Below are 21617 nucleotides of genomic sequence, written 5' to 3'. Positions count from 1 at the left end.
CCAATGCTGAACGAACACTGCCATCCCTATAATAAAACCACTTTCTTTCTTTTTTTTTTTTTTTTGTAAAACCACTTTCTACATACTTCCAGATCTGACTTCTAATATTTTGTCTTGTTAAACAAATTTCTATCTATGTTTATACTTTTTTCTTCTATTATCTTTATCCAATTTTAGGATTAGCACAATGTTGAGTTCCTAAAATGAGGGGAGAAGTGTTCCTTCTTTATTCTGCTTTAATTGTTTGATATAATTTATCAGTTAAAATGTATATGAGCCTGCTGTTGTCATATAGGTAGGTTTTCAAGCTAGGAATATACTTTCTTTAATAGGTGCTATTCAAATTTTATATTTCCTCCAGAGTTAGTTTCATTAATTTGTCTTCCAAGGTACTTCTTAGAAGTTGTCAAATTTATTTCAAAACAGATTTTTGAAATATGCCTTCTATATCCTTTCAAATTCTGTAAAATCTGTGGTAATGTCTCCTAGATCTTGATATTGTAATTTTAAAAATGTATAATTGATATTTTGTAACAGGAAGAAAAGGTCTAAAGGTGCAGGGGAAGTGGGAGGGGTAGGGGAAAGGAAAAAAGGGAAAAGAAAAAATAAGAGAAAAGGAAAAGAATGGAAACAAAGTCTTTGCAAATAGGGAAGGGTGGAGGGGTGAAGGGAGGGTAAGGGAAGGGGAAAAAAATAAGAACCAAGATACTCATATAATGGTACAAGATCCCAATGATGAATGTAACTGTATTTTATACCGAAAGTGTACCAATAAATTTAATGGGAAAAAATTAAAAAAAAAAAAAAAAAAAAGACAGAAAGGTAGAAACCAGGACGAGGTCGTCAGTGCCTCACGGGGCAGGATTTCTGTTCAGAAGGGTGAGAATCTTCTGGAGATGGATGGGGGGGGTGGCACAATGCAGTACCTGTCCGGTCCTGTATCACATATGACCTTTCAGCCAACAGGGTGCACACATCCCGTGGTGGTTCCATGACCTGATGTCACCTCCTGGCTCTCACAGATGAGAGGAGTTCACTACAGGATGTTTCATAATGAAATTTCAGGAAAGGACCCATTCCTCAGAACACTTCTCTGACATTATTTCCTCATGTCTGTCCTCCATGCCAATCAAGCCTCCCCCTTAAAAGGATTAAAATAAGCTGGGCACAGTGGCCCCACCTGGAATCCCATCACTCTGGGAGTCCAAGGCAGGTGCATTGCACAGAATAAGTCCAACCTGGGAAACTTCAGGTTTAGATAGATCAGAATGTGCATTTTATGGAGCAGAAAAAGGCAATTGCAAGAACTCCGGGCTACTTGTCTACTGTCTTTCTTGTCTGAGGACCAGAGTCCCCACCCTAGCTCTGGGCAGACATACACTGTGGAAACTGTGCTGATTGATGAAATCCCAGGACCATCAGATGAGGGGGCTGGATAAAGAAGAAGTCTGAGAAGGAGACCAGTAAGAGGAAGGGTTGCAAAACAAGGAAAGAGGGGCTTGGGAAGCCAGGGATGGGAGTAGGAAAAGATAGGCGATGGGATGAGGATTCCCATGGATGGAAAGCCTGCAGAGCATGCAGGGGGTTAGGAAATGAGATCCAAGAATGGCTAGGGGAAGAGGTAATTCAAGTGGAAGTCTCCACATGAGAGAAGTTCCCGATTGATGAAAGAGTTTGTAGGAGGCGAAAGGGGCTTTCCAGCTGCCTGGGGAAGTGAGGAAGAGGCTGTTGGGATTGGGGAGAAATTGAAGAAAAAGAGAAGTGACCTCTGCCAGCCTCTCAAGGAGAGTGATACAACTTCCTGTGGTGCAATCATGTCTTCCTGCTCCCACGGTCTCCTCAGTCAGCTGGTGCCCAACTCATCCTGGGGAGGAGTGGGCAGAGCCTGAGGCAGAGCAGCCCTGTGTGTCACCAAAGCCTCTGCCCGAAATCTGTCAGCCCGCAACCCCTGGTCACAGGCTGGCAGTGTCCTCTTCTAGAGAGGTCCTAGGGCCTGGGTAGCAGGAGACTCATATTGTCCCTGTGATCAAGGAAGATTTAGACTGGGCAGGGGACTCAGAGCTATGAGAGATACATCCAAGGAGACTTATGAAAATCCGGGCTCCTGGGTCCCAATCACCACCTGACCTGTGGCATTGCAAAGGTGGGAGCCAGGCAGCCAGGATGAAGGGTTCAGGTCCAGAGGAAGGCTTTGTAGACTTCATGGGAATGAGGTCCAGTCCCGGACACAACCTGTGACAGTCATGTCACCTGGATCAAAGCTGCTGTGAGCCTTGGTCTCCTCCTCTCTAGGGTGGGAGGGCAGAGAGCACCCTGCAGACGCAGGCATATCTAGGGTGTCACTCCTAGGTGAATGGGACAGTCTCCTCTGACCCCAGGGATGATAGGGACTCAGGACCAAGGGATCAGGCCAGGGGCAGAATGAGCCACCAGGCCTTGCTGTGGCCTGGAGACACCTTGCCTTGCAGAGAGAGGAGAAAAAGCAGGCCTGGGAGGCCCAGGGCTAGGGCTGGCGACTCAGGGAGGGCGACCACCACTCTCACACTCTTCATTCTCTCCAAAGCTGAGTCTGGGGCACAGCTGGGAGGAGGCTCAATGGCAGCCTTTCCTCCCTGACACGGCCTGTGGTGGGTGGGCAGCCCCTTCCCTGCTTTGAGAGAGAGGTGAACTGGGAGACACTCAGAGAAGCAAAGGGAAGAGAGGCAGCAACAGAATGAGGTGGGGAGGGCAGGAGTGAAGGAGGGAGCTAAATACAAAAAGAGATAAAGAGTCTGAGAGAGAGACAGCTGCACAGGACCCGAGAGGGAGTGGGTAAGGCGGGTTGTCAGGTGGGTGGGGAGGCCCAGGAGGCCAAGGTCAGGTCAAGGCCTCCCAGCAGAAGACCAAGGCTGGGGACAGAGGACAGAGCTACCTTGACATTGTCCACAAGGAGGCCCTGTGCAACATAGGTAAAGGAGAAGTTAGATGGGTATGGGAAGTGCTGGCCCCGGGGGTGGAGACCAGAGGTTGCCTCCCTAGCCCTCTGAAGGAGCTGCCCCTGGGTCTCTGGACTACTCTACCCAGCTCTCCCTCTCCTGAGAGCCTGTCCTGCCCTGATGGCTCTGCTTGTCTCACACCTTGGAGGAGAACAGGCCATAGTCTGGGTCCTGCTGCTGCTTTCACTGCCATCGGTGCCCCTGCAAGTTGGTGAGTAACAGGGACGGCCCTCGTAGGGCCTCTGACCAAAACCCAGGAGGGGTCAATGGGAACAGGGGCAGTGAGTGAGTGGGAACTGAAGAGGAGACCATGGAAGGAGTCAACCAGACCACCCACCCTTGACAGAGGGCCGCTTCACAGATGGCTCTACTCCGACCCTTACCACTGTCCTCCTTCATGCCTGGAGAAGGGGGCTCCAGGCCAGAGGGACAGTCCTGCTATCTGTCACACGACTCCTGTGGATGAAGGTGCTGGGAGTTGTGAGGTGTCCTCTGTCTCCCACAGTGGCTTCAACCACTCTCCCCACCTCTTCCAGGTAACTCCGCAGGATGCAGCAAAGGATCCCTCTATGAGGTCTATCAACCACAAAAACTCTCTGCTTCCATCGGTGGCTCCATTGAAATCCCCTTCCACTTCTGTTACTCCTGGAAGTTGGCCAAGGATCCCCAAGTGAGGCTGTTCTGGAGACGGAACCACTTCCATGGAGAATTTTTCTATAATACAAGCCCACTTTATATCCATGAGGATTTCATGAACCGGCTCACCCTAAACTGGAAACAAAATCAGACTTCTGGCTCCCTCAGAATCCAGAACCTTCGGGCGGAGGATCAGTCCGTGTACTTCTTCCGAGTCCAGCTGAACACGCAGAGTAAATCCACAGAGATGTGGCAGTCCATCAAGGGGACCATACTCACCATCAGCCCTGGTGAGCCCACCCCAGGCCAAGCTCCTGTGTCTCCTACAGTGGCTTCAACCTTTCTCCTGCAACCTCTGGTGTCATAATCCCTTGGGTGTCGCCTCAGGCACCACACCTTGTGACCCTTCTCTAAGACTCCTCTCCCCTTCTGGATCCACTGCTTATTTTACCTTTCCTCTTCCCTATAATCATCCCCAAACCTGAGCTGTGTTCCCTGACTTCATTTCTTGCAGTCTGCTCAGATCCAGTCCTAACCACACCCCCAAGGCTGCAGCACCTGAGGGACTCCCCAGTTATCTTCCCTCTTCCAACAATCCGGCCCTTGGCTCCTTTGCCTCACCCCTCACTTCCAGGCAGCCGTGACTTGTCTATGGCTTCCTTCCCTGTGTCCTGTGTCTGGGCTCAGTGAGCCCCCAGCGTGGGGCAGCACCTTTGTTTCCATTTCCCCCCTGAGGTTAGCCCAGCATATACAGTAGGTGCCCAGTTAATGACCTCGGTGCCCCTCCAGGCCCCAGGTAAGCCCCATCACCTGGTTTCCCATCCTCCCCACTTCCTCTCCCACTCTGTTCCCCAAACCACACAGTTAGACTGAGGCCAGCATGGCCTAAGCACCTGAGCCACCATGATAGTAGGGCAGATGGGACTGGAGAGGGACACTGTAACTGCAGAGCTTTCTCTTACCACGGCCTCACTACCGAGTTGGTCTACTTGATGACCTAATAATAGGACCACAGCATTAACAGACCCCCCTCCATAGCACTCTGCAGGGCTGTGGCATTAGGACTTCAGTTTATCTGTCTACAGAGCAGTCAGTGATGGGGCTGGGGGTGTGTCTCAGATGGAGGCAATATGTCATGCATTGTTGGCAGAAAATTTTTTTAAATTTGATAATCAACTAAGTGGGCTAAGTGGGTTTGCCTTTAATGATCATTTGCTTTGGCAGTTCTCACCAATGTCACCAATGTCCTCTCTACCAGGACAGACACTGCCTTTCTCTGTGAATCACTGCCCTGATTTAACCATTGTGTGGGTTGCAGTGCAAAGGGAGCCTGGCCCCACAGCCTGAATTACACACCTTGGATTTCAATTTCCAGTGCCTCCTACATACAATGGACCCTTGACTTACAAATTCATTTTGTTCGTAAGGGCTGGTTGTAGTGCAAGTTGGTCAACTGAAGGCTCACGCTCCTCTACACAGCCTTCAAAGTCTCTCTCCTGTTCACAGGTAGATCTCAGTGTCCTTAGAGAGACACTGGCCCAGGATTTCTCAGTTAACCACACACAGGAAAGAATGTTGTAATGTTCCTTCCAGAACTCTTTAATGGTTAAATCTATTTTTGAGACCACCTGGAACCACAAGTGGCTGGCGTTCGGGTCATAACTCAAGACTTTGGTTGTAAGTTAAAACTAAAACTCTGGTCATAACCAAAGTTATCCAATTATCAGGCTGGTTGTAGCTGGAGGGTCCACTTATTTCCTTAAATGGCCTTTTCTGAAAGATTTTGGCTTTTCTCAGTCAACCTCTTCCTGTTTCTAATTCCTCTTTGCTTTTCTCCTTTCTTTGCTTCTGTCGCATTTACTATAAAGGTTTTGGTTTTGTGTTTGCATTTATTTTTGCAGGACTATGAATTGAACCCAAGTCCTCAGGCATGGTAGGCAAGTGTTTCTATTACCGAACTATACCCTCAACCCTACCATGAGTTTTTTCATCAATTCATTTTAAAATTAATTAACTTAATTGGATATTCACACCTTTAATTTAAAAAACCAAAGAAATTTTAAAAATCTAACTGAAGGACCAGCAAGCAAAGATATCCCTAACTAAAGAAATACAGCAAATATAACTAAGTTTGTGCTTAGCTTGCTGATTTGCCTTATGTAATTTTATTTTTCCAATTAATTCTAATAATATTTTCCTTTGTAAGATTTCTTGTTTCTAAGAAAAAATTTCATCTCCCACTAATGACTAAAAAAAATTTTTAAATTTAAAATGTTTTCCTAATTTTTGTATGATTTGATTTCTTTTCACAATAAGCATCTGTTTAGTAGTGAAAATTTATTTTAGTATATGGCATAAAAGACACAAAAAATTGGTATTTATGGCAAGCAACTAATCAATCCCAACCCACTAATTGAATATTTTTTCTCTTCTCAATATCTCCCCCTTTTTTCTTTTTGCAGTGCTGAGACTCAAATCACACATGGTAGGCAAGTACTTTGCTACTGAGCTCCATTCCCAGCAGTAGGCCTAATTTGTAGATTCATTTGAAGTACAGCATTCATTTCTGTTGGGTCTATTCTGTTTCACTAATCTGCCTTCTCTTCTATCAGGACCAGACTGCTTTATGATTGTAACTTCATCACATGTTTCAATGGCTGATGAGACTATTTCCATCTCAACGACATTACTCTTCCCTCAAAAACTTTGTTTATTGTTACCATCCTATCCTTTCACAGAAACATTAGAATAAGTTTGCCAAGTTCAGAGGAAACACTCACTGTGATCTTTTAAATCTCAATTACCTTAAACCTATTAAGCAGTTGATGGAAACTGCAATCATATATGATCTTCCCGCCCAGGAAGGAGTCCCACTTTACATCCCTCAGTAAATCTTAGCAGTATTCTTCTAAAAATCATGTGGCTGTCTCATAAGATCTTTGTTGTTATATTTATATTTTATTATTAATGAGAAAGATTAAGTTTTGAATTTTATTACAAAAATAATTTTGAATAATTTTATTACCAAAAAAGACATAAATTTCGGCCTAGATGGCAGATTTTATGCACATGCTTAACTCTATTCCATCTCAAAATATACTAAAGCAAAAGAATTTTTTTTTGGTACCAGGGATCAAACTCAGGACCTTGTGCTTGCAAGGCAGGTGGCGGAACCACTGAGCTAAATCCCCTGCCCAAAAGAAATTTTTTAAGACAAAAGCACTCAAGAACAAAAACTATGAGACAGATGGCCAAAAACAAAACTTGGGAGGCTGGGAAAAGCGATGAATCTGGCTTAGGAGACCAGAGGAGCTGAACCCTAAGCCACTGGTGGGAAATTAGATGGCTGATTGAAAATTTTAGTCACTTTTCTCATCGCTGAGTCACAATACCAAACACCCACGACTTAAAGGAGGAAAGGTTACTTTTGGCTCCTGTTTCAGGCCATAACTGGCTGGCTCCAAGGCAGAAAGGTATAGCAGAGGGGTAAGGCAGACAGGAAGTAGAAAGTGTCCAGAGACAAGCTGGAAAGGGAGCTATAACCTCCAGGAGAAGGAATCAACAAAGACAGAGAAAGAGCCAAAGGATTTAGAAAGGAGGAGCAAGAGAGTGATGCCCCAGAATCCAAATGAAGAAATCAAAAGGGCAAGTATGAAATGCCAAACAGCTGGACATGGCTGTGCACACCTGTACCCCCAGCTACTTGAAGGCTGAGAGGCGGGAGGATCAGTCAAGCCAAGAGTTCAAGACCAGCCTGGGAAAAACAGGGAGACTCGGTCTCAACAACAACAAAAAAGACACCTGAAAAGTTAAATGAGATGAAGAAAATGGGGTGTTAAGATCTAAATCCTTAACTTCACCAGTAGGCAATAGATGCCTATTTAAAACAACCAAATCAAGCAATAGCAGCATACACATGTTATTTAGAAATATACGGTTAACATGTTTTTAAAAAATAGGTAAATAGCGGACATGGTAGCACATATCTGTAATGTCAGCACTTTGGGAGACTAAGGCAGGAGGACTGAGAAGAGAAGGGAGAGGGAAAGGGGAAAAGGAAAAGGGAAATAGCAGAAGTCGCTGAAAATAGTGCCTCTGGGGAGTGGGAAGCAAATGTGGGGCCTGCACAGCATGTTGCTACTTTTTACAAGTTGTGTAGCATTTGTTGACTCTAAGCTATGTGCCTATACAACTTTGAAAAAATGTTGCATTTAAAAACTAATAATGTACCAGTAAGACTTGCACCTAACAAAAAATATTCAAACAGTATAGATGGAAGTCAAATGAAAAGTACAGTAACACCTTACTCTGTCTACTTTATCTCCCCATTACCACTTTATCTCTCTTTCCATGGAAATGGTCTCTCCTGTAGGCCTCGATACCTGACAAACTCAAACTATTATGCTCTACAATTTGTTATTTTTACTTAATGTACCTTGAAATCTTTTCATTTCAGCATATAGACATCTGGGTACTTTTTTTTAATGACTGCATAGTATCCCATTGTAGCTATTATCATGATTTATTTAATCAGTCTCCTGTGTTAAAGACATTGAAGTAGTTGCATCACAAATAGCACTGCAAAGAATACCCCTAAATACAAACCTCATTACCAAAGATTATACCAACTTATACTCTCACTGTAGATGAGAATTTCTCATTCCCTAAACCCTTGCCAACCACTTGGTATTTTCCTCCACCCAGATCAATTTAAAAAGAAAAGAGCTATCTCTTGTTTTAATATGCATTTGTAAAAAAATGTCACTAGATACTAGCATCAGGATTATGGTGTTATTTTATCAAATGAATTATCATTGCAGTGATTTTCCATATTCCAGATTTCCATATTTCCCTATGTACTGGAAATGTCCATCTGTCCCTTAAACTTCTACAAGAATTTATATGTATAACTTCCTAAACTCGGAGTGTTTATAAAAGGTACTTCTTTTAAAAAATTTTTTATGTCACTAAGTCATATTATACAAAACAGTGGGTTTCATTTTGGCATATTTGTACATGCATATATTTTTAGTATTTTCACCCTTCCCAATTATCCTCCTCCTCCCTTCCACCTAATCCCCTTCCTGTTCTCAACAGTCTTTATACTTTCCTGTCATTTTGTTTAAGATTCCATCTATAAGAAAAACATGTGGTATTTGAGTCTGGCTTATTTTGCTTGACATGATGATCTCCAATTTCATCTACTTTCCTGAAAATGACATGATTTCATTCTTTATAGCTCATAGTCCATTGTGTATACAGTACCATATTTTCTTTATTCATTTTCTGTTGATGGGGACCTAGGCTGTTTTTATAACTTACCTATAGTGATTTGTGCCACAATGAATATGGGTACGTGGAGATCACCATAGTATGGCAACTTTAGCTCTTTTAGGAATATACCAGAGTGGTACAGATAGCTAGATCAAATGATCGCTCTATTTTTGGTTTTCTGGGGAATTGCCATACAGATTTCCACAGTGGCTGTACTAATTTACATTTCCACCAGCAGTGTAGAATGGTTTTTCCCCTCACTTGCATTATCATGTTCTTGATGATAGCCATTCTGACTAGGGTGAATTTCAATGTGGCTTTGATTTGCATTTCCCTAATGGTTAAAGATGAACATTTTTTCATATACAGTATTCATTCGTCATTGGTACTTCTTTTGAGAAATGTCTGTTCAATTCATTTGCCCATTTATTGACTGGGTTATTTTCTGGTTGTTAAGTTTTTGAGGCCTTTACATATACTAGATATTAATATATATTACATATTCTAGATATTACATATTCTAGACATTAATCAGCAGAAGAGTAGCTGGCAAAGATTTTCTCCTATTTTAGAGGCTGTCTTTTCACTCTATTGATTGTTTTCTTTGCTGTGCAGAAGCTGTTTAATTTGAGGTCGTCCCATTTGTTGATTCTTATTATTCCCTGTTCTACTGGAGTCCCAGTGTTTCCCTTATATTTTCTTCTGTGAGTTTCAAAGTTTAAGGTCTTATACCTAGGTCTTTGGTCCATTTTGTTTGTTTGTTTGTTTTTTGGTACTGGGGATCGAACTCGGGTCCTTGCGCTTGAGCAGCAGGCAGCGAAACCACTGAGCTAAATCCCCAGCCCCTTTGGTCCATTTTGAATGGATTTTGTACAGAGTGAGATTTAGGAATCTAGTTTCAGTCTTTCCGTATGGATATCCAATCTTCCCAACACCAGTTGCCAATAAGGTTGTCTTTTCCTCCAACATGTTTTTGGCTCCTTTGTCAAGAATGAGATAACTAGTTTTGTGAGGGTTTTGTGTGTGTGTGTCTTCTATTCCATTCTGTGGTCTACGTTCCTATTTTTGTGCCAGTAACATGTTTTTGGTACTATGACTTTGTAGTATAATTTGAAAGCAGGTATTGTGATGCCTCCAGCATTGCTCTTTTTACTCAGGACTGCTTTGGCTAGTCTGGGTCTTTTGTGCTTCCATATGAATTTTAGAATCGCTTTTTCTAGTTTTGTGAAGAATTTCATTGGTATTTTGATGAGGATTGCACTGAACCTGTAGATTACTTTCAGTACATTTTGACCATTTTAACAATATTAATTCAGCCAATCTATGAGCAAGGGAGGTCTTTCCATATTTTAGTGTCTTCAATGTCTTTTTTCAGTATTCTATAATTTTCATTATAGAGGGCTTTCATGTCCTTTTGTTCCTAGGTATTTGTGTGTGTGTGTGTGTGTGTGTGTGTGTGTGTGTGTGTGTGAAGCTATTGAGAATGGAATTATTTCATAAATTATTTCTCAGGGGTTCATTATTGGTGTCTATTGATTTTATATGTTAATTTTTTTCCTGTCACTTTGATCAATTTGTTCATCAGATTTAAAAGTCTCTTCTGGTGGAGTTTTTCTAAGAATCATATCATCTGAAAATAGTGATAATTTGACTTCTTCCTTTCTTATTTATATCCCTTTTCTTTTTCTCATCTAATTGCTCTAGCTAAAATTTCAAATACTGTATTGAACAAGAGTAGCGAGAATGGACACCCTTTCTTGTTCCTCCTATTAGAGGAAATCCTTTGGGTTTTGTCCATTTAGTATGATGTTGCCTGTGAATTTGTCATATATAACTTTTGTTATATTGAAGTAGGATCCTTCTATACCTTGGTTCTTCTGAATTTTTAAAATGAAGGAATGTTTAACTTTGCCTAAGGCCTTTTCTGCATCTATTGAGATGATCGTGTGATATTTATCCTTGATTCTATTTAAGTGGTGAATTATATTTATTGATTTATGTGTGTGGAAACATCAAAAGGTACTTCTTTAATAGCATTCTCAATTTCTTTGTATACCCGTCAGTTCAGATGTACTGTTTCTTAAATCAACTTTTTAAGAATTAATATTTGTTTCAAAAACCCATCCATTCCACAGAGATTTTTACATTTATTGGCTTATTGAGCATACATTCAATTAACTTTTTTTATTATTAGAGTGGTCTTTCTTATATTTTGTTGTTTATTTTTTGTCTAGTTGATCTATCTGTGACACTGGGGTATTGAGGTCCCCCACTATTGTACTAGTGCTTATTTGATTTTTCATGTCCGTTAGCATTTGTTTTATATAGTTGGGTGCACTAGTGTTTGGTGCATATGTATTTATGATTGTCATCTCTTCCTCTTAATCGTTCCCTTTATAAGGATGTAGTGTCCTTCTTTGTCTCTCTTAATCTGTGTTGGTTTGAAATCTATTTGATCTGCAAAGAGGATAGCTATTCCTGCTTTTGGGGGGGTTCCTGTCACATGGAGTATTGTTTTCTACCCTTTAACTTTCAGTCTATGAGTTTCTTTTTGAATTGTGTTTCTTGTATGCAGCATATTGTTGGATCTTCCTTCTTGACCCATTCTGCCAGTCTATTTCTTTTGATGGGTAAATTGAGACCATTAACATTGATGGTTATAACTGATATGTATTGACTTATTCTTGTCATGACTTTTTCTTTTTGTTGGATTCTCCCTGTTTGTGTTTAATTTCTTGTCGTGCCTGTTGGATTCATTCAGCTGGGCTTCCTAGGGTCGTGTTTCTCATTGTCTTTTGATATTGTTTAAAATTTTTTGGAATTGTGGTTTGGTATTCGTGAAGTTCCTAAGGTACTCTTTGTCATGAAAGTATCTTATTTCTCCATCAATTTTGAAAGATAGTTTTGCAGGGTACATCAATCTGGGTTAGAGGTTATTTTCCTTTAGGGCTTGAAATATGTCACTTCAAGCTCTTCTTGCCTTGAGGGTTTGTGTTGAGACGTCTGCTGTGATTCTGATGGGCTTTCCTTTGTATGTGATTTGTTTCTTTTCTCTAACTGCTTGTAGAACTTTGTTCTGTTGGGTTTCTGGAATCTTGACTATTATATGTCTCTGTATAGATTTTTTTAATCACAGCTAGCTGGAGTCCTATGTGCCTCACCTATCTGTATGGCAAGTTCTTTTCCCCTACTTGGGAAGTTTTCTGCCATTACATCTGTGAACAGTTTTTTTATGTCATCTGCACTCTCTCCTGTTTCTTCATTGACTCCGATTAGTCTTATGTTTTTTTCTGCATTGTCTAGCAGCTGCTGGATCAATTTCTTGCAGTCCTTTACTATTTTTAAGAAAGCTTTCTTTTCCTGGTCACTAATTGCAATCCTGTTTTCTATATCTGAAATTCTGTCCTCACACTGGCTCATTCTGCTGTGCAAACTTTCAATGGAGTTTTTAATCTCCTGGAAATCTGTTTGCATCTCTTTTACAGATTCCATTTGTTTCCTATGTTGGGATTCCATCATGTTCCTCAGCTCTTCTATTTTTTTTTATCTGTGTCTGCTCTAGATTTATTAATCATGTTTTGTACTATGGGCACAATCTCTGCTGTTACCTGAGAAATTATTTCTGATTTCATTTTTTCCAGATCCTCTTTCATTGCCAGTCCAGGTGGGTGGGTATCAGATTGTTCCATCTCATTTCCCTTTGGGGTTGCCTTAGGTGATCTGGAAGTCTGGTTTTGAGACTTGCTTATGGGTCTTCTCATTTCAACAGATGCAGCCTGCTTCACCTTTGTTGGGGCAACTTTTTGCTCACCCAATGGTCTTCAATTCTCAGCAAGCCACCAAGTGGCCTTTTCTCTGCTGCTCACCAGGGCACCAATTCCTGGGTTCAGAATGGTGGCCTTCTGGATCCTTGAGCTGACCTGTTGTCTGGGTGGGGTTCTGGCTGGGTCCTGTGCAGAGATGGGATGGTATCTAGGCATGCCTGTGGCTAGGGCCTATTTCCCTATGTAGCTGTTGTCTGGGAGGGCCTTTGGCTAGGGGCTGTGCACCCCAGTCCCTGGTGTCTCAGCTGACTTCTGGTTAGGGTTTCCGAATACTTACTGATGGTGTTGGGATGAGCCACTGGCTGTTGCTTGTGCACCTGTGCAGCTCTTTTCCAGGCAGACCCTTGGCTTGGGCCTGTGAGTCCAAGCAGCAGGGGTTGGGGTGGAGCCCTGGCTGGACCTGCCTGAAGCCTCACTGCTCTGGTCCACACTGTTGCTCACTGGGGTCTGTGCACACTTACCAATGGTATCAGGGCGGGCCTCTGGCTGTTGTTTGTGCACCTGTGCAGCTCTTTTCCCAGTAGCCCTTTTCTAGATAGGGTGGTCTTTCTTGTTTTCCTCTACATCATAAGTTCCTGCCTTAATTTCTTCTATTGATATCTATCAATAAATTTAATCCTAAATAGGTTTTCACTACTTTCTGCCTTTGAGTTTCCACTGGGTTGGCTCCTCTGGTTTTGATACTTTTTTCTTTGGAAATTGAATGCTTCAGTCATTTAAAAAATTTCCTCCCATTTTAAATAATAAGAGAATTTAGTATTATGAATTTAGTCTATTTAGTCACATTCCAGGTTTTAATACACACATAATATGCTTTATCTTCTAAATAATGTTATTATATATTTTCTCTGATTAATTTTTAAAATTTTCAGTTCTCAAATAAGAGATGGTATTTACATTTTTACTAATATTTTCAAATGTTTATATTAATTCACATATAATTACACATATTTACAGTGTGATGCTTATATACATGCAACTTTTAAAATTTCTAATTAAGTATGAACAAAGAATTTGGCCCACACTCATCTGAAGATGTTACTGAAGTCTGATTTTTTTGTATGACTATTATATCAATTTTTAAATAATGCATTAAACATCCACAAACAAGGTATACTCTGTAGGATCTAAAGAGCAATAGGTATTAATCTAACCCTGAAAACATATTCCCAACATATACTCAGTGTTTTACAGATTTTTCTCAGTCATGTGTTGTTTAACAAGGATGCTACAATCTGAAAAGGGCATTTTTAGGTGATCCCATTCTTTAATGAACATCATTGAGACTTAACACAAACTAAGACAGCTATGTAATCTTATGGGACCTCTGTTGGACATCCAGTTTGCCACTGACAAAAATATTGTTATACAGCTCTTCACTGTATCAAAACCAGTAAAAGTACACATATTACATGGTTCCATCACAGGAGGTCCCTACCATAGTCAAATTTGAGATGGAAAGTCAAATTATGGCCGCTAGGGGCTGGCAATGTGGACAATGGGAACTTGTTTGATGGGTTCAGAGTTTTCATTTAGGAAGATGAAAATGTTCTAGAGTTGGATGGTTATAATAGTTGCAAAACACTTTGAATGTATCTAGTGCCACTGAACTGTTGTACACTTTCATAGGGTTAAAATGATATTTTACATATATTTACAATAATAAAGATAAATTTTAAGTCTATGATTTAGGTGTCTAATTTGTAACTGATGAAGTGTCTAAGGACACACCATCAGTAAGTAGTATAGAGTCAGGATTTAAATTGGTGAAATTAGCATTTCTCCTTGTTATTCCCTCCTGGTATGAACTTCTGAGAACTGCTCCTCTACCCATGCAGAAGGGAAGGCCTGTTCCCCAAAACTAACGAAAAAGATTCAACAGCTTCACCTAGATACCTCTGCTTCTTCTGGGGAAGATCTGCTTATTTCTCATCTCTCCACAGCTGCCAAGAACACCACACAGAGTCCCACCAGTGTAGCCTCTAAAGCCACCACAGCTGGTCTCAACTTCACAGAAAGAAAGAGCTCAGAGCATCAGTCCCTGAGTCTGGGAGCTACAGTGGGGGTGGCAGTGGCTGCTGCCATTGCACTCATAACCATGACTGTGGGGCTGATGGTCTTCTTTGGGTGGCAGAGAAAAAAAGGTAAGTGGTCCAGGACCAGCTCTCCTGGAGCTTCCCAGCTGAGTGTTTCTCAGAACCTACCTGCATCAAAATCATTGATGGTGCTTCTTTAATGCAAATCTCTATTGGGCTCATCTCAAACTCACCAAGTCATGCTCTGGGCCTGTGGTTGGGAATTTCTGATTGTAACAGGTTCCTCAAGTGGGGTGTGTGTGGGCTCAACTTTGAGAACCACCAATCCCTGTCCACAGAATCTGATCATTTGCCAATACAGCACTTTCCCTTTTATTTAGTCATTTCTCACAAATCATCACTTTTTGGTTCATGGAGAAGGAAAGGTCAGTTCTGGGGAAAGTAAGGAAAGAACAGAAGGAACAGGAATTTGCTCAGCTCAGAAAGGACTAGACCGCTGTTCACATTCCAGAATCTGGCTTGAAACTGGAGAATAAAAACTAGATGAAGCATGCAGTCTGCTTTTTAAGAGACTCAGCGTCAGGGAGTTGCATGTGGTGGTGGGGAGCATGGGCTTAAGGGCTAATTGCTCATTAGGAAAGAGCTGTTGGAGCCTGGGATTTAGCTCAGTGGTTCTGGTGCCTGCCACGCAAGCGCAAAGTCCTGAGTTCGATCCCCGGTACAAAAAAAAAAAAGACACAATAAAAGGAAAGAGCTGTGGTAGTGCTAAAAAAGATCAGAGGAAGGAGAGTCAGGGAGAACTTCCCAATGGAAATAAACCTGTAAAATAAACCCCAAAGAATAAAAAGAAAGAACCAGACAAACGCTAAGGGTGGTGGAAAGGACAGTCACTGGCCATCCTAGCAGACTCCACTATAAGAACTGTAAGTACCTCAATGAAGAGGCAGGAGATGAGAGAAGGGGACCTTGTAAGTCACTCTCAGAGCCTCTGGCCCAGAGAAAATGTGAAGCAACAAAGTGACCACCTCAGCATCCTGCTGTGAAGACATCATCAGTGCACAGGGGACAGGCGGGAGGTGGGCCAGGCTGGATCAGTCTAATGCAGTGATGCTGCACACGGAAGGAAAGGGCCAGGTCCTGGAAAAGTCTAAGAAGCAAAATCTTTGAGATTTAGTGATTATACTGATCCGCAGGCAAGGGAGTTGAAAACATTCACCATATTTTCAACTTGGGTGAAAAAGGCTATGATGAAGGTGCCAAGAAAAATAGGGAACACAAGAGGAAGACCATGTTTGAGGAGAAAAGATGTCAAAGCCAAGCTTCTTTCCCTGGCTGTGGGAACTTGGGCGCCATGATACAAATGTACCATGGGATGAACACTTGACTTCCACAAGGATAAAAGGGAGATAAGAACAGCATGGGGTTCTTTCGTGGGGTTGTCCTGATGATTAGATGTAATACATTCAAACTAGATCCTAGCTTAGAACAAGAACTATCTGAGCATTAGCTCTTACAAATTAACTGAATTAAGAAGATGCAATACTGGCGTATTGATACAGACAAACTAACAAAAGAAAAGAAAAAAAACCCAAACAAATAAAAGATGCACATAGACTCAAATGTATGTGGGAATTCAGTAGATTAAAAGGCAAATTTTCTAACTGAAGCAGGAACATGGGCAATTCAATAGATGGTGCTAGAAGAAGTGGGTGGGTATCCAAAAAAAAAAAAAATAGCAGTGTCTCCTACCTCATCATTTTCACCAAAATAAATTCCATAGAAATCAAGGATTTAAATAAGCAAAAATAATCCTAATAATAGAAGAAAGCACGTGACAGTATTCTATAACATGGAATTATTTTATTATCTCCCTAAGTTAAAAGCCAATAATCATGAATTTAAAAAGATGAGTAAATTTAACGACATAAGAAAAATTACTAAAATCATCACAGCAGAAAAAAAACAGTGACTGTTCCTTGAGAGTGAGGAAGATGGTCAGAGACTTGAAGAGGAAGTTCAAAATAGTGACTGAGGAAACAAGAACTGGGCTTTGAGGATTGAATTTATATGAGAATCTATAAATCTGTAAAACTGTGACTATACGTGATTGTGATTTCCCCATCAGTATTTGACTCTGCTTTAAAACCCTTTTCTTTTCTTGTTTTCATTTTTGGTGGAACTAGGGATGGAACCTAGAGCCTCACACACCCTAGGCAAATGCTCTACTACTGCACTACATCCCCAGGCCTGTTTAATTTTTTCGTTTTGAGACAGGATCTTGCTAAATTGCCAGGGCTGTCCTCAAACTTTCAAACTTCCTGCGTTCACTTCAGAGTTGCTCGGAATCCAGGGACGCACCATAACATACTAGGCAACCAGGTTCAACAGCACATGTAAAGGGTTATATTATACACCACAGACAAGCAGGATTTATCCTTGAAATGAAAAGATGGTTTGATATACAAAAGTCAGTCAAGAACCAGGTGTGGTAGCACACACCTGTAATCCTAGTACTCTGGAGGATTACAAGTCCCAGACCAGCCTGGGCAATTTAATGAGACTCTGTCTCAAAATAAAAATTAAAAAAGGCTAGAGACGTAACTCAGTGAAAACCTTTGGCTCAATCCCCAGTAGCACCCCCCCCCCCAAAAAGTAAGCCAAAAACTAGAGGGCTTAATTAGCAGTTGCAAGGTCCCGGTTCAATCCTTAGCACTACAAAAATAATTAATTAATTTTTAAAAACCAATCAATGTGATCTATCACATTCACACACTAGGAAAACAAAAACTATCTGATCATGTCAAGTGATACAGAAAAAGGACTAGACAATATTCAATACTCTTTCAAAATAAGAAAACATCCAACAAGCCAAGAAGGGAATGACCTCAGTATAATGAAGGGCATTTATTAAATATCCACAGTTAATATCACTCAATGGTAAAAGACTAAAAGGTTTACACCCAAGATTAGGAATAAGGCAAGGTTGCCCACATTCACTACTTGTATTCCAAGTAGTACTGAAGGTCCAAGCCAGAGCAATTAAGGATGTAAACAGAATAAAAGGAACTCAAATTGGAATAAAAGAAGCAAAATTTTTGTTTGCAGGGGACATGATTTTACATGTTGAAAAGCTAGATTTGCCAGGCATGTTAGGATACTCCTATAATCCCAGCTCCTTGGGAGACTGAGGTAGAAGGATACCAAGTTTGAGGCCAGCCTGGAGAGCTTAGCTAGCCACATCCTGTTCACAATTTTAAAATTTTACAACTACTGAGGATATGGCTTAGTGGGACAGCACTTGCTTAGCATGCCTGAGGCCCTAGATTCAATCCCCAGGACTGTTTGAAAAAAAAAAAAAAAAAAAAAAGAGCTAAGGATTCCAGAAAATATTGTTAGAATTAGGCTGGGGATTTAGCTCAGTGGTTCTGCCACCTGCCTTGCAAGCGCAAGGACCCAAGTTTGATCCCTGGTACCAAAAATATATATATATAATGTTAGAACTAATTACTGGATTCAGCAAAGTTTAAGATCACAATTCCATTTATAATAGCATCAAGAAATAAAATACTTAGAAAAAACCCTAACCAAGGAAGCAAAAGACTTGTACAATGACTACAAAGTACAAAACCTTGGTGAAAGAAATTAAAGAACACACAAATAAAAAGACATCTCATATTCAAAGATTAAGAGAATTAATAGATGAAGATATCCATACTACTCAAAACAATCTACAAATTCAATGCAATCCCACTGAAAATCACAATGGTATTTTTTACAGAAATGAAAAATTCACCCTGATATTCATATGAATTTTCAAAAAAACCTCTAAACAGCCAAATGTGGGGAGGACTTACATTTCCTATTTCAAAACATTTTAAAGCTGCAGTAATCCAAGCACCATGGTATTGGCATAAAGACAAACAGTCCAATGGAACTAATCAGAGAGCCCCAAACTAAAGCTCAATTACACAGTTAAATGATCTTCAACAGGGGCCAAGACCACTCAGATATAGGGTAAGAGGAAGAAGACTAGCAGAGACCAGCTAGCTAGAAGACTAGCTATTTCTGTAAGGGCAGAGTGTGGTGGGGCTGACTGCAGAAAAGGACAAGTAGGTAGGTGATGGTGAGCAAGGAATTCAAAGGGGGAGAAAGCAGCAAAGGGAAGAGACAGCAGGAATGAAGGAACAAGAGAACAGAAGAACTCATCTTAGAATTTGCTGTCAAGGACAACAGGGCAGGTGTGACCTAGTGAGACCCAGCCCTTCGCTGCTTCCTGGTCCATGTAAGGATTTTCTGAGCATAGGATACAGCTGAAAAGGTGAGACAGAGTCTGTCCATGGATGTCGCATTGATGTGCTGTTGGTCCCCCTACAGGTCGGCAGACTAAAACCCAAAGCCCTGCCAGGTGAGTGCTTGTTCTCCAAGGGGCGGGAGGAGAAAGGGCATGGCTTGGGAAGTTTCCTTGTGAGACCAAACAAGGCATCTTTCACAGCAGCTCTCCCATCCCTGACTCACGCAGTTTGTCCATCTTTGTCCTCTAATAGGCCAGGCTCTTGGCCTCTGCAGGCTCTATCCCTTGATCATGAGAACGGTGCCCAGTCTCTCAGGAGGCTCCCTCTTTCTTCTGCATCCTCTTTCCTTTTCTCTTCCAGTTCTTAAGCTGGTTCTGTTTATCTCGTATCCTGGAAACCTCGAACATCTCCTCTTGCTGGATGCAAGCAGCTCTCTCCTAGCTCATCCTCTGCTTTCTTCTCTCTGTCCAAGCTGATGTCTTCTTCCAGTGAATGTGCTATGGCCCCCAGGAGTCCTCTGCCTCCACTCCTCCACCTCTCTTGTCCTTCTTGCTTCATTCTCTTACCTCTTCTTCCTCTCCTCCTGCCCTTTTGGCCATTATCTTTCCTGCTCCAAGCCATCCTCTATATGCTCCATCTTTCACTACCTGCCCTTCTACTGGGCCCTCCCTGTCCCTTCTCCTTCCAAGAAACCAGCAAGAGCATTTGCCCAGAGGACCTGAAACTCACTAAATTGGTTTTATTCTCCTAGTTTTAGCCAAGCCAGTCCCAGCAGAGAGCACGGGGTTGATCCTTCCTATTTCTCTCGCTTCTCTAATGCAGGCATTTTCCCTAGAATAACCCTAACCTTCAGTGCTGAGGGACTCTGAGGGACCACCCCACCAGGGCCCTCAAAACTCCTCTTCCAAACGGCCTCCTGCTGAGGATCTAACACTATCACCTTCATCCTGCGTGTGTTAGGGCAGGTGGCAGAGCCCCCCTCAAAGAGACTCAGTCCCTGATGTCTTAACCCTTCTCTGTCTGGCAGCTAATACACTTCTCGTCCTCTTGACCCAATGCAGAGAACTTGCCCAAAGCAGTGAGGAGAACTATGAAAATACTGGGAATAAAGGTGAGTCCTACCCACCACCATTCGCATTTTATCCTTGGCAGTACCTTCTTGCCCAAACACACCCTGCCTACATTTACACCACCTCCTGCATTTCCCTTTTCCCCACTCCACACCTCATCCCTCCCACATGCCCCTGGCCCCGACCTACCAGATGACTTCCCTCCTGGAACCACCTGTCTGTCCACCCTACCTGTCATACCACCTGACCTCACAACTCCTTGATTTTTTTTCCCTAGGAAAACACAAAGATGCCCAGCAGAACCCCAAGGTAAGTAGCTCAGACTGGGATCTTAAGGAAAGTCAGTGAAGTCTGACAATGGTAGAGTAGAAGGAATGGAGGGCTTGTGGTTTGGGCAGGGCACTCAGGCAGTAGAGGCTGCTGTCTGAAGACAGGGACAGTTCTCTCTGCTGTCTAATCTTTTCTTTTGCTTTTCACCCAGAATGACATTGTCTATGCCTCCCTCACCCTCTCCAACTTGACCTCGCCAGGAGCACCTCCCTGCCACCCTTCCCATGAGAGCCCCCAAGAAGAGACACTGTACACGGTTCTAAAGACCCAAATGAGTGGGGATGAATGATCTTAAAGTCCAATAGGAATGACCACAGCTTCCAATAATAGCTAAGACCAGAGATAGACAGCTCAGAAGTCAGCAAGTGTGAAGGGCAGAAAGGAATGAAAAAGCCACCTACACCAGTTCCTTCAACTTGTGAGGTCTTGCCCAGAAAACTACGATTATCCACAAAACTTGTCTGAATGCATCTAAAGAGGAAACTGATGTCAACTTCAACTTCTGCTTCTGCACTAAAAATAAAGTCTAATAGACAACTCATATCCAAGACCCCTCCTGTATTTTTTTCAGTGACTGCCTCAATCCAGCGAACACAAATTCCCAGACACTGGTAGCAGCTGTTATGGTTTAGGTCTAAAATAACCCCGTATTTTCTCATGTGTGCAGAGATGACTGGATCATGGGGATGCTATACTCATCAGTGGATTCATCCATGGATGAGGAGCTAAATGTGCTGTTAAAAGGTGGGGTCTGATTAGAGGTGGGTCATGGCGAGGCATGAAATGGAAAGGTGTATTCTTGTCCTTGGCAGGATCCTCCCTTCTCTCTGCTTCCCAACTGCTGACCATAAACTGAAACTGTGAGCCAAAATAAATCTCTCCTCCTTTAAGTTGTGGGTGTTAGGAATTGTGTCTGAGAAATGGGAAAGTGACGAAGACAATGGCCTAGAACTCAAAGTCTGCTCCTAAGTCTGACCATAACGTCCCCTCATGATAACTAGCACCACTGGGACTGCCTCACACACACCCCTCACTGAATCATCCCCAGCACCCCAGCATGATGATGTGCCCTGGTGAGGTGTGGGTGCAAGCCCAGATGGTTACAGTGCTTTCCCAAGGCCAGGTTAGCAGCTAGTAAGTAGCTGAGCTGGGATGTGAACAAGACCTGTCTTTCTGGAGG

General features: G+C 42.1%; 1 protein-coding gene across 3 annotated transcripts; it reads left to right on the top strand.

Moving 5' to 3' along the window:
• The first annotated feature begins 2795 nt into the window (after positions 1-2795).
• Pilra (paired immunoglobin like type 2 receptor alpha) lies at positions 2796-20985 on the top strand. 3 transcript variants are annotated; one of them, XM_004840212.4, is made up of 7 exons: positions 2982-3186; positions 3512-3901; positions 14653-14853; positions 19120-19150; positions 20099-20148; positions 20385-20416; positions 20589-20985. In XM_004840212.4, exons 1-7 carry the CDS (start codon positions 3096-3098, stop codon positions 20724-20726), a joined length of 933 nt encoding a protein of 310 aa, XP_004840269.2. In that variant the 5' UTR covers positions 2982-3095; the 3' UTR covers positions 20727-20985. The 3 variants fall into 3 exon arrangements, with proteins under 3 accessions (XP_021110176.1, XP_021110175.2, XP_004840269.2); XM_021254517.2 differs by lacking the exon at positions 19120-19150 and having other exon boundaries at positions 2796-3186; XM_021254516.2 differs by lacking the exon at positions 19120-19150 and having other exon boundaries at positions 2960-3186; positions 20065-20148.
• Positions 20986-21617: the final 632 nt, after the last annotated feature.

This window comes from Heterocephalus glaber, unplaced genomic scaffold (genome assembly GCF_053883595.1).
Source record: "Heterocephalus glaber isolate CG9 unplaced genomic scaffold, H.glaber_assembly_v1.0 deba00001610, whole genome shotgun sequence".
Classification (NCBI taxonomy): domain Eukaryota; kingdom Metazoa; phylum Chordata; class Mammalia; order Rodentia; family Bathyergidae; genus Heterocephalus; species Heterocephalus glaber.
Note: the sequence above shows the minus strand (reverse complement) of the source record. Positions and strands in the feature narration are given on the sequence as shown.